The sequence below is a fragment of the Uloborus diversus genome, chromosome 1 (assembly GCF_026930045.1).
Source record: "Uloborus diversus isolate 005 chromosome 1, Udiv.v.3.1, whole genome shotgun sequence".
Classification (NCBI taxonomy): domain Eukaryota; kingdom Metazoa; phylum Arthropoda; class Arachnida; order Araneae; family Uloboridae; genus Uloborus; species Uloborus diversus.
The window spans coordinates 227,564,414-227,577,511 of NC_072731.1; the positions used below are offsets into that span (position 1 = coordinate 227,564,414).

At 34.8% G+C, this 13,098-nt stretch overlaps 1 protein-coding gene across 1 annotated transcript in view; it reads right to left on the reverse strand.

Moving 5' to 3' along the window:
• The window catches only part of LOC129219056 (neurensin-1-like), an 18,954-nt gene extending 8,140 nt beyond the window's left edge, over positions 1–10,814 (reverse strand). The window contains exons 1-2 of the mRNA XM_054853379.1: positions 10,793–10,814; positions 7,219–7,304 (exon numbers count right to left, since the gene is read on the reverse strand). Of these exons, the coding sequence (XP_054709354.1) occupies positions 7,219–7,304; positions 10,793–10,814 (108 nt within the window). The remainder of the gene's footprint in view (positions 1–7,218; positions 7,305–10,792) is intronic.
• Positions 10,815–13,098: the final 2,284 nt, after the last annotated feature.

The following is a 13,098-nucleotide window of genomic DNA, read 5'->3' on the forward strand; positions in this document are numbered from 1 at the left end:
GTCGCGGAGGCGAAATGTGGTATGAACCCATCCGTTTAGGCGCTAGAGTGCCACAGACAGACACACAGATATACAGACACGTCAAACTTATAACCCCCTTCCTTAGTGTGTCGGGGGTTAAAAATATAGGACGCTTCTCAAATGTGCTCTATTTTTCAAAGAGGGATTTTTTAAAGTATTTTTTTCAAAGAAAAACTTATTTTCTTAAATGCAGCAACAGAGACATAAAGAGGAACTTACGATCTTTTGTTGGTTGTGCCAATTATGAGGAAACTGACCATTTCACCCTTTTCCGTCGTGGATGAAAACTTCAAAACCTTATTTTATTCATTGCGTTATGTTTTCTAGTCCTCTCTTCATCTTTCCATTTCTTGATCTCCCTTTGTCTTTTTTTTCTTTTGTATTTATAGCTCCTACCTCTTTTATTCATTTCTTCAGCCTTTAGTTTTATTTTAGTTTACACGCTATTTCTGTCAGAAAGCTGATCCGATGAAATTTCAAATTCTTTCATGCGGTCGTATTTATTTCTTTTTCTATTCTGGGACAAAATAAAATCTTTTTATTTGACTTGAAAAATGAGTCACTGATATCGATTTATCTGGAAACTTTTTCATTGATGCATATTGCTCAGAACTGTTATTTTAGTTCATTCATTGTTTTCTAACTTCTATGATTTCCTGATTTAACTTAAAAGTTCGATTGAAAAAGAATTAAATAAAGTACGCAGAGTAGTTCGACTAAAGAATGAACACAATCTATTCAATTAACAGTTTTTAAAATGAGATTCTCAAAGATATTTTCTTAGATAAACTGGCAACAGTAACTTCCTTCAAAGCAGTGGTACCCAACCTCGGTCAGTGGGCCACATGGAGCCATCGAAGCCGACCAGTGAGACCCATTGTTTCGTTTAGTGTTACAATTCAAAAATCGTGATCAATTACAATGTCCCAAAGTTAAAGTCAAGTACTCGGAAATAAACTTTTGGAAAATAAATATCAACCTCGCTTTAGTAAAATAATAGGTTCTTAGTTTGTAGATTTCCTTCCTTTTCCATAGTTTCTCATATTATCTAGAAATTATTTTTAAATTAAAAAAAAAAAAAAATTGTATGTGCTCTTGTATGCGAGATTCATTTTAGTTTTAGGTGCGGTCCTCTAGTTAAGAAAGTTTGGGCTTCACTGTTCTTTAAAATTCCAAAAAGGAGAAAAATGGGAAAAAGAAAGAAGAACTTATGAAAGAGAAGAACTTTGAAAAAGAAAAGAGAAAAGCAAACCAGAAAGCAAATAAAACAAAAAAGGAGCAATAAGTAACGGGTATAAAATAAAAAATAAGTACAAAATAAATACAGAATACAAAGAAGCCTCGAGAAAATGAAGGTTGAAACAAAAATCCTACATTTTTATTGACTAGAAAATTTTGTGTTTGCTCAGTTGGTTAGACATATTTGTATTTTCTGCTGTTTCTCCATTTTTCATTAAAATCCCCTAAAAAACTGGAAGCAGAACCACAAAAGTTATCTGCGTATTTTTAAAAACTAATTTCATGCATTAAAAAATTGCTTTTACTGTCATGCATCAAATGCTACATTTTTGAATGACATTTTGAATTGCTGAGAATGAATCTGTGTTTAAGTGTTCATTCACTAGTCTAATTTGTTTTAAAAAGTAGGTTTCGATGTGTCATTTATTGGGCTCTAATTCTTTTACACCCCCTCCCTCCATACACACACACACACACATACACCAAAAAAAAGAGGAACCCGGAACAGAAGTAAACGTTCTCACATTTTTTCAAAAATGTAAAAATTTGTTTTAATCATCATGCACAAAATCCAGCACTGTTTAATAATGTTACTTGGGAGCTCCGCCCCTGCATGCTTCGCTCACTAATTCCCGATCGTCACCTGCGTTGGCTCACTGCTACGCCTGCGGCGAGTAGCAATTAATGATTTAACTGTTTTTATCTAGATATCCTAGTGAGGATATCCTCAGGACATCCTAAGGACTGGATGTAGGACTTCTTATTAGGGATGCGACATCGATGTCGATGTTTTTTAAACATCGATGTTTTTAACATCGATGTTTTACTTTCGATGTTTTTGGAAAATCGATGTTTTGGTTTCGGTGTTTTTTCGATGTTGATGTTTTTGCATTTTAATTGAAAATTATCATAAAATGTGCTCCAATTTTCTTGCTAGGTAATTAAAAGTTTACTTATGGAGTTGCGAAAAAAAAAAAAATCTTTTTTTGCACCCACTTTATAAGATTAATTTTTCTGTGTGGTGGTTTTTGGGAAGATCACTACAAGATAGTAGAAGATGAACTAGAGAGTGAGGTAGAGGTCAAAGCTATTGGAAGAACCTGACACTGGTAGTCTGGTGCCAAAACTTGCAGTCTATTTCAAGGCTCCAGTTCCTAAACTAAAGGAAAATCCTATATGTTACTACGGTGAAAATTACAGCTTTAAAAATTCAAAGCTGGTAAAAGTTGCTTTGAAGTATTTGATAGTGATGGCATCTTCTGTTCCATCGGAAAGAGATGTTTCTCTGACTAGTGGGATAGTCTGCAAAAAGAGAAATGCGCTTCGGGGGGACAGAGTAAACAAACTTTTTTTTCTCCAAACTGTCAGCACCAATATTCGGGGTTACTTATCGACTTCCCCAACAAGTCGTCCCTCTATTACTGACAATTTGTGCTTAATTATTAACTAACAGTACAGCACATACTGTTCACATCTGGCAAGTTGAGCTCCGCTGCCCGACCGATTCATCGATTCCATTACTTGAAATAGGGGTGAGAAAAAACGGCTTATAAATTTGTGGATTTAGTTGCCAGTGTATTGCCCATTTGGCGAACAGTATTACTATATCTAACTATTAGCAAGCGGTACAGGATTTTCTCGCCAATAAAAGGTTTGCAATGGTTGCCCCACCACGCCTAACTGTCTCTTCATACACTGCCTTCTTGCTTCATACCGATTGCTCTCCCTTAAAAGAAATGGACTTGTTCAAGGCCATTGCTCAACTTGTCGGAGCTGAACAGTATTTCTTACTCTTAAAAATAATTGTTAGAATCACGGCCAGCTCTAATCAATTTGCCGCCCTAGGCGATGTTGACAAGAGCCGCCCCTGGCCTATATGTATTTTTTATCTTAAATCATCGAGCATACTCTCACGTACTGCTGATTTTGAGCTACAGAAAAAAAAAGGAACTAGTTTGAGTTTTTCATTTTCCCCCTTACTTTTTTGCCTCTTTACATTTTGCCATTATGAAATTGGCCGCCCCTAAACTCTGCCGCCCTAGGTGGTGGCATAGGTCGCCAACCCCAAGAGCCGGGCCTGGTTAGAATTCATTTTATATTTTTAAAATAATTAACACAACTTTTTCGCATCATTCAACTGATGGTAAGTGCTATGATACATTTTTTCTTAGATTCTTTTTTGATGTAAATTTACTTTTAGTTTCATTTAGTTTGAAAATATTTCCTTATTACTATAACTAGTTTGTATTAATCAGCGCTTGTCTTATATTATCAGTTTTTTTCCTACTATATTACCAAGATGTTGCGAATTTATTCTTATTAAATTATATTCATGGTTTGAGATTCAGTATTTTCAATATATTCGTCGGGTACATATTCTTTTGTATTGCTTAAATTAGTGTAGTATACTCAAAAATGTATGTTATATATTAATAAAAAGATCGATGTTTTAAAACATCGATGTTTGGAAACATCGATGTTTTTTGGTCGATATATCAATACCATCGATGTTTTAATTTCTAACATCGATGTCTTGAAACATCGATGTTTCGCCATCGATGTCGCACCAAGGGCGGAATAGTTTTCTCTGGATGTCGTGTAACCAACGGTTTCAAAAGCTTTCTATTGACCTGATAGACATTGACAGTCCAGAGGAGATAGAATGACAGGCACACATGCAGGCGCACATTTTTTAAAATAATATATTACGAATCTTTGAAAATCAGAAGTATTCATTTACTGGTTAGTTTTCCCTTCGTCTGCTTTTAAAACTCGCTATACAATGGACCGACCAGTGGCGTTTGGAAATGCATAGAAAAAAATAAATATATTGGTTTATCTGAGAAAATACTTTTAAAACCTTATCAAAGAAAGAAAGAAAAAAACGAACTGTTCATTCACTGGACATTTTTACTTTGCTGCTTCTGGTTTGATTCTCCGTAAACAATGACTGCCAAAAAACACATATCTTTTAAGGTTTGCCGTCTAAATCTTCAACGGGCGTTTTAAAAACAGAACTATTAGTAGTGCACTTGAATCGAGAGAAAACTTTCCCTTTGAGGATTTCACGACTCACTAACAGCTTTTCTCGTTCCTAATCTCGCAATAACCATCTTCGTTTGTTTCTCTGAATGATTCAATTTTTCTTCATGAATAAGGCGCCTTAAATCCGGTGGAAAAATTATTTATTATTTAATATTAGTTGTCTTTCTTGCATGAGAATAGACGTCGCTGCTCTAGTTTGTTTACGGGTGTTGTCACAGAACACGGTTCTCCAATTTTAAGCTGAGGTGAATTCACTACACCACCGATGACTTCTATGTTTCAAGCAGAGCGAAATTTTGAAGTCTTTTCTGTTAGAAGAACAGCTTGTTTCCGTAACAACCGTCATCTTCAAGACGAATAATATTTTTATTTTTTAGAAGATTTTCATCTTGACAAATATTTACTGCATGCAAGTTATGAACGTAAAACTTCAATAGATAGGTTGTTAACTCATCTGTGTTTTTGTAAAAAGTGATCTGTAAAAAACTTACTGCTTCACTAAAAGTCTCATCTTCAATTTCTTTTTTAGAACTTCTAATATCATTACAGAGGGCATTGTCGCCAAAATATCGATGTGCGAAAGGATTTGTCTATGACTATATTTCAATTGGTCAGACGAAGCGCACACATGAGCAGGATTATTATATTTTTCTATATGTGACTCCACAAGAAGACAAAGGATTTCCGATGATTTAAAATTTTTTTCCCCAAAAGTGAATGTTTACAGTAACACAAAATTTGTATTAGCAAATAATGCATTCAAAAGTTGTTTTGAACATAAAAATTAAGCATTATGCATAAAAAAATTGAACAGGTATTTCATTTGAGTTTCTTAGGATGTTATATAGGGCATCCACTAAAGTACGTTCTCCAGTCCTCAATTTTTGAAAGCCTTCAGCTATAGTCATAAGAGTCACAAAACGTAATAAAAGGGTGTCCATTAATGATGTCACACCTTTTTTCAACGTATTTGACCTCTCCTCCTTTTCACAAAGTGTCACACTTAACCTTGCCCCTTCCTCTTGTCATTCGTAATGTTGTATATTACATAAACATATCGTAGCAAAAAATACTGTTATTTCGACCAAAATGTTTGATGTCACACTTATTCTTACCCTGCCCTCTAGCTTCTTTCAAACTGTCACAATTTGATGAACACCTTCAAAACGTGGAATCATTTGCGGACGACCCCTAAAGAGGTAAATCGGTTATGCGGTATTCAATGAAACTTTTTACAGCAGCACCTTCTAGTGGCCTTCTAGTCGGCACTTAGCATGCCGATCTGAGAATTGCACGAGATGCGGGAAATAATTAGTTAGAAAGTTATAGAGAAGAATGAATTTTTGCGAGAACAGACATTTATGCGCATTAATGAAAAGAATAGACTTATGAAACGCTATTTTGTTTATTTGCAGTTTATAACCCTGTAAGGTTATGAATTATATCAGGAAGGAGAAATATCGCTTTCCACAAAGCACGAGTCGACTTTTGGCTGAGCGGTAGCACACGTTCTTTGCATGTATTTGGCTGCAGTACAGCACAGTCCAAGTGCTTTTCGCTCTGCTAAAGTGTGATTGAGTTTTTAGGAATCGCTCTGGATATCGAATGCCGAGTTTTCAGGGTTGTACTGTTCCTTCTTTCGATCTTTTATGGGTTCATTCTTCCGTCACTTTTGAAGAAATGTATAGATTCGATGGCGACCGTTAAAGAACTAATGTATATTCTGATGATGGAAAGTAAATTGCGTATTGGCGGTAAATTCAGCAACTCATTGCTTTTATCCAGCTTATTTCATAGCGGAAGAATGTCGGAAATAGCTAAGAAATAACAAGCGTTGTATATGCTTAGTATTCACGTGCAAGAAGTATCTTTTCGTACTATAACTTTGTTATGAACTTTTTTTTTTAGATCTCCCATAATTTCTTAGTTTCCCCCGTCATAATCTTCTCAGACAGCTTCTCATCATTTTTAGCACTAATATAAACAGCCCTAACCACGAAGCAAAAGTCGTGCAAGACAAGCAGAAGCTGAGAAGGAAACTTCAAAATACAAAGTTAGCCTGGGTCACAGGAGGTCACGCAGGCGTTTTGAAAATCAGAAGGCTAACCCAATGACAAAAAGAGAAAAGCAGCATTCTTTCATAATTAACCGGATATCACGGCACCTCTACCGAAGTCCACGAAAAATGCCTGGCTCAAGACCGTCTTTTGAAAATGCAACTGATTTGGGACTAGTCGCCAAGGGACTTCACGCTATTCTGTCTAAAATTCTCCTAAAGTCTCGCTCGAGGCTAAATTTGCTCCAATCCAAGTTTTCGTAAAGCACTACTTAACTATGTATCTGTGATGAGCATGGAGCTCAAGACTAGTACCTCTTCATCTGTCCACTATCATCAATTTTCAAGCGAGATTAGAGAGCACCCCTCTGGAATATTAAAAACGCGTTATGGCACCCGGCAGTGAAAAAAAAAAAAAAAAAAAAAAAAAATCAGGAAGTAATGAACTTACTGACATCCGTCCAGGATAGAATTCCAACATTCTAGTTAGCACTCGGGAACTATGCATTTTTCCTGTTTGTGTTTTATGCAAAAATATTCCCCCCCTCCCAGTCACCACAATCGATTAAACCTTTACCAGTGTGTTATGATAGTGATTAGTGGGTAGTGGGTTTTAAATAAATGAATATTTTTCGAGATTAGTGAGTTAACTCCAAACGTTTTCGTTTGTAGACACTGTAAGCGATCTTAGGTGCATAGTCACTTTATTATACATAGCCAGAACTTGTATGACGATAGCTCTGCAAATGTATTCATAGTATTCTAAGTATTCTTCATTCGAGTAAAAGTGATGAATATTCTCTGACAAACAGAGAATATTCAGGAAAAAAAAAAGAAGCAGTCGTGAGATAACTCACTATTTCTTTCTGTTCAGGCTCGTCTCCTCCTAGTAGAGTTGATTTTTCATTTTTCGACTGCATACCATGGGCATTGAAAAGCAAACCTGAAAATAAACGATTATATCAGATAAACTTTTCAGTACACTGCTTGCTAATGTAGTATGATGATGTAAGCCGAAAAAGGGGAAAAATTAATTTAATCTAGGGTAGTGGTGCTAGTGCAGTCCAGCCACAAAAATGAGACACTTGAATGTTTCTGCGCATGGCAGAAAAGGGCAAACCCATTCGACTTTTGGGGAAATCCTTGTGGCGGATGAGCTCATTAATCACTACACGAATAAGAATGTTAGCTTTTCTGACACTTAGGCTCGGTGAACGGACCCTTATTCTCTCTTCGAGGCTCAAGATGAATTTATTTTTCTGCTGCATATCTTTATTTGCACAAGACTGTTAAACTAGAACAGCACATATTTACAAAGAATTGTCGCTAATCAAGTTCAAATTGTAAGTGTTTAATTTATTTATTTTGAAAATCCTAAAATAAAATTTTATCCACATTTCATGCTTCTTTTGGAGGAAGTACAAAGGCTCGCAAGTGAAGCGAAGTGAAGTAAAAAAACTTTGGGAAACTTTGCCCCAAAGAATGATAAAGTTTAATAAAGTATTCCCTCAGTTGATATTAGTTTCGTAAACTTTGACACGACATTTTTCTTGACAAGTATTCATCCGTAGGGGCTGAACAAGCTTAGGGGTATCACTGAACAAGTTTGATCTCCTCCTCTCCCCTTAATCCCGAACAAAATTATTTATTCTAGAAAATTTTCTCAGCGTTATTCAGATGGAAATGTTGTTTGACAAGCTTTCACCTACGAATAATGGCGTAAAGTTACTGGAATTTTGAAAGTGTTTATTAGGGGTTACGAAAAACCACGAGGTGGAACATATCACGGTTTCATTCGTACATGATTCACTTTAATACTGAGTGCCCTGTATTCAAAGGAATAAACTCGGAATGTTTTCTGTTGCGTAAAAACTGAGTTGATACAGCACAATGAGGCAATGCAAAGAAGTGTATACTTTGTAGTGCTTATATACACATATACGTACGTATAATCTTGTCAGGTGTCCATTTTTTTTTTTGTTCTTTGGTGCGTTTCGAAAAAAATAACAAGGTGAAGAGAAAAGAAAAAAAAATGTTATAAATGTTTAAAACTATACGCGGGATTTGTTTATTTAGTTACTTTCTCAAATTCATTTTCTTATAACTGATACACAAAAAAAAAAAAAAATAAAATAAAAAAAAAAAAAAAATAAAAAAAAATAAAATAAAAATAAAAAAAATAAAAATAAAAATGTAAATAAAACCAAATAAGAAATGTTTGTCCCTTATTTTGAAATCAAGTTTCAGTTACAATCAGTTTGACTAAACTAAACTTTTTTTTCTATATCTAAAGCGCAGAAATTCTAAACTCGGTATGTAATCACTTATTTGAAGACAAATCGTTCTCTAATGACATCGTATATAATAAATAAGCTATACACAAATTCAGTCATAGCGAATACCAATACCGATTGAACGAAATTTTCTATCTGACAGATTCTGTCTGTTTACTAAGAGGAAGAAAATGATACAATCAAACCTGTGTTTTTGTGCGATCTTTTTTTTTTTGAGCAATCACGATTGCTTATTGCTTTCATTTGACTGTTTTGATGTTCCTATCATTTTATTTTCCCACCGCCACCCTCTGCAGCATCACCGTCGACCGGGTCCTCACGATGCTGCTCCTATAGCGAAAGCCGTCTCGAGGTTGCATCCATGTCCTACACACACGCGCATACATACACAACTACACACACACGCACGCACACACACACACACATACGCACACAAACACATGCACACACACATACATACAATTACCCACACATTCATGCCTGCACACAGACACAAGCACATACCTACACACACATACACATACCCCCTCACACACACATTCATACACGCAACTACCCACACACTTATGCTTGCACACAGACACAAACACACACGCCTACATACACATACACATACCCCTACACACAAACACACATACCCGCCACATACAAACACTCATGCGTACACACACAAACACACACGTCTACATACACACACTCGTGATTGCGAAAAACATAATTTGAATTCAAGATGTCAAAATTCAAATTAAATATTAATTTTTTTTTGTGCGAATTTGTTTTGCGCGGTTTATTAAAATTTCAGTGAGATTATCAAATGGCGAAATTATTTATAAAACGAGTGCGAGGTAGTATCCTTAAGTGACGACAGGGGCACCCCGATGGGAAGTCACTGCGATCTCCCAAAATTCCCTTATTCGGGAAATTTTGACCGACTATTCGGAAAAATTATCATCACTTGTTGATCAATCACGATTGCTTATTGCTTTCATTTGACCGTCCTTGATGTTGTGGTTCCTTTTTCAGCTTGGACCAGTTACACCAGCACCACCGCCCACCGGCCTCTGCAGGCGCGGCTCCGAGCACTGCCTCTTGGAATCCGTTTCTCCTGGTCGGGGTCTATGTCCTACACACACACGCGCTCATACAAACACACTCCTTCACACACAAACGCTCATGCACACAAGTCTTTACACACATACACACACACGCCTACTTGCATACACACAGGTCTACTCACACACACAAGACTACACATGCACGCACGCGTGCCTACACACACACACACGCCTGCACACACACTTACAACTATACACACGTAACCGCCCTGGATGAGAGGCAGGCTTGAGAGGACAGGAGCTGTTTCTAGAAACAATAGCCCCAATGAGTAGGGCCCTGTCGCAACTCGTGATTGCGAAAAACCTAATTTGAATTCAAAATTTCAGAATTCAAATTAATTTTGAAAATTCGAAAGGTTTTTTTTTTAAATTTTTTATTTTTATTTTGTTTTAAGATAAGTTTTTGAGTTATTTTCTACGTAAAACTTTTTTATGCGAATTTTTTTAGGCAGCCCCTATCCACTGCTTAAAAACGGATTTGGGTGTACAGTTTTTAAAACATTTCACAATATCTTATGTACTGTGTAATTACAGGTACCGTCGTTGCTTGTGACTGCTTGTCTGAGTGATGACAATTTGTAATTCCCATTTCTGAAGAACGTTTTGTCTTTTGGAGAAGAACTCAAGTAAAGCTACTTTAAATCTTCACAGCTTGGAGACTCTTTGGAAAATTTTAGGTCTAGGCTGAAAAATTCTTTCGCATCCACCACACTTCCCAGACATTGCACCATCAAATTTTTCTTTATTCACCAATTTGCAAATGTTTTGAGCAGGCAAAAAATACCAAAATGAAGAAGATGTCAAAACAGCATTCTTCGCTTTCAAAACTAAGGTGTTTTTAAAAATGGGATTTACAAATTGCCACCACGCTAACAGGGAGTCATAAAAAACGGTGGAAATTAAATTGTACTGCATATATTGTATTGACGATGCATCCAACATTTAAGTGCCAATTTTGGCGTTTTTGATGTTAAGAGTAAATTTAGTTATTTTTTGCAGTGCAAACTGTATAATCGTCTTACTTCGCAGTATCGTGTATTGCATTGTATAAACCTGTTATAACAAATGGCGCTATTGTCAAAATCCTATTACTTTAGACAACAACAAAAGACAATTTCCATTTTTTACAAAAGACAATTTCCATTTACAAAACATTTAAAATACAGTCGGAGACTCAGATAATGCACGGAAAACTATTTAAATTATAAGCAATAAATGCACTTATGAGTGATCAATTTTCGAAAGTTTTTAAAAATTACTTAAAGTTTTAATGGCGCCAAAAAAAAAAAAAAAAAAAAAAAAAAAAGACGATGGAAAAATTACTCTCCAATATAACTCATTAAAATTAAAAAAAAAAGGTAAGCGTTTTCATAAATTAGAGCGCATTTTTGAATTAATAAGGAAAACATTCCTAAATAGCTTGTGAACTACAGTACTCTTTTATTATTGTTTGCTAAGGAAAAAACTACTTTTCAAATCTATTAAAAGCAAATGACTTTCGTTTAAAACCTATTTTTATTCCAATCTAAAAACGAAGGAGAGTATATTTTGTTGGTATTATTATTATTTCTAAATGATTTTCTTTTATAGTGGCGCATAAAAAGTGTATTAGTTTCAGAGAGGCCAAACAAGAAAAAAAAAAAGAAATCCCTCTACATCTCATACACATTGGAAGAAAAATTAGGTGTTATTATAGTTTATTTTTGGACTCCCTTCATATTTATCCCTAAGTTATGGCAACATAATAATGTTACCATGACAACGAGGGCAAATTGAGAAGCTGGAATATGCCATCTCAATTCTCAAAGAGTTTCACTTTACTGGTGGCGTTCTGAGATAAAGCATCCAACTTGAGACAAAATACCAGTTAGTCACCTTCCAAAACACTTTTTGTAGTAAGCATTTTATTTACAAACAAAGCAAAATGTATTTATTTAACAGGAAAATAGCATATTTAAATAAAAAAACAGCTAATCAATTATCTAGTGAAATTATTGTCATATAGGAGCATCATGTATACCTGGAATTAAAAATACATTTGAGGCAGTGAGAAGCAAAGGGATGTAAGTGCCAAAATTAAAAATTTAGAGATAACCACGACAATGGTTGGTGAACCTCTCCTCTACTATCTTGGGGCAAGAGATAGATAGTACTAGTAGCCCTGGTGGGTGCTGCTGCACCACATGATTTAGAACAACTTTTCAATAATACCTGCCTAGTACCGTAACTATAAACACGTTTTGCTCAAAAAATGAAAATGGCCACTTACATCCCTTTGCTTCTCACTGCTCCACTAAACCGCGTATTTCGCATTCCGTGAACTAAAAAAATATTTTTTTTTTATCATTTGATAGTGCTATTTTTTTTATTCAGTCGAAATAAAAATTATTTTGAAGGACATTAAATGCCTGAATTTTTCAATTGATCTGTTGTAATTTATTATTTAGGACAGAAACGAATTTAAACTTAAAATAATAATAATAATAAAATATTCCTATAGTTAAGGGCTGAAAAAAAAAAAAAAAAAAAAGAAGTTTGACATTAGAAGCAAAATTTTTCCTTTTTAAAAAAATTTAGTGAAAATTGCTTAGTGCATGACTGAATGAGTAAAGGAAGTAAATTGTTCCACTTTGCCCCATCCACTTAGTCCCGCATGTACTTGACTGATTGTGCAAAATATTTAGAACACAAATATGCTTAATATTAACTAAATAAATACTGCACCGAATGTTAGAAGGTCCCAATTAATATTTAAAATGTTAACAACAAGAACTTTATCATTTGATAACTTAAAAAATAATTTTTGACTTTCAACAACTACAATAAGAGTATCAACTTTTGAAGATTGCCTGTATTTTTATATGCTTTTGTTTTCAGAGGTGATTTTTTTCCCCCGACTAGAATAGAGTATTACTAGATAGATGGCGCTAAAAGCTGAGAAAATATTTCACCATTTCACTTTGCCCCACATTCCCCTACTTAAAAATTGAATTTTGTTGTAATATATCAATTTTTATCTTCAACTTGTCAAATTTCCATGAAGGATGACCAAAGCTACAAAATGATATAAATTTAAAACTTACATCGATAAGAAATATAGATTACAGAAAAGGATAGAACCGAAAAACTTATTGCCTCAAAACTCTTGAGAGTTACTGTAGGTATGTAACAATAACATACTCTTGCATAACTTTAGGTTTGCTTCATTTCAAATTATGAAACTATGTGAAACGAATATCAAGCATTTATTATAAATTTTACTAGAAAATAAATGCAGAGAAGCTCAAAATATTCCGCACTTTTCTTCGGATGAAAATACAATCGTGAT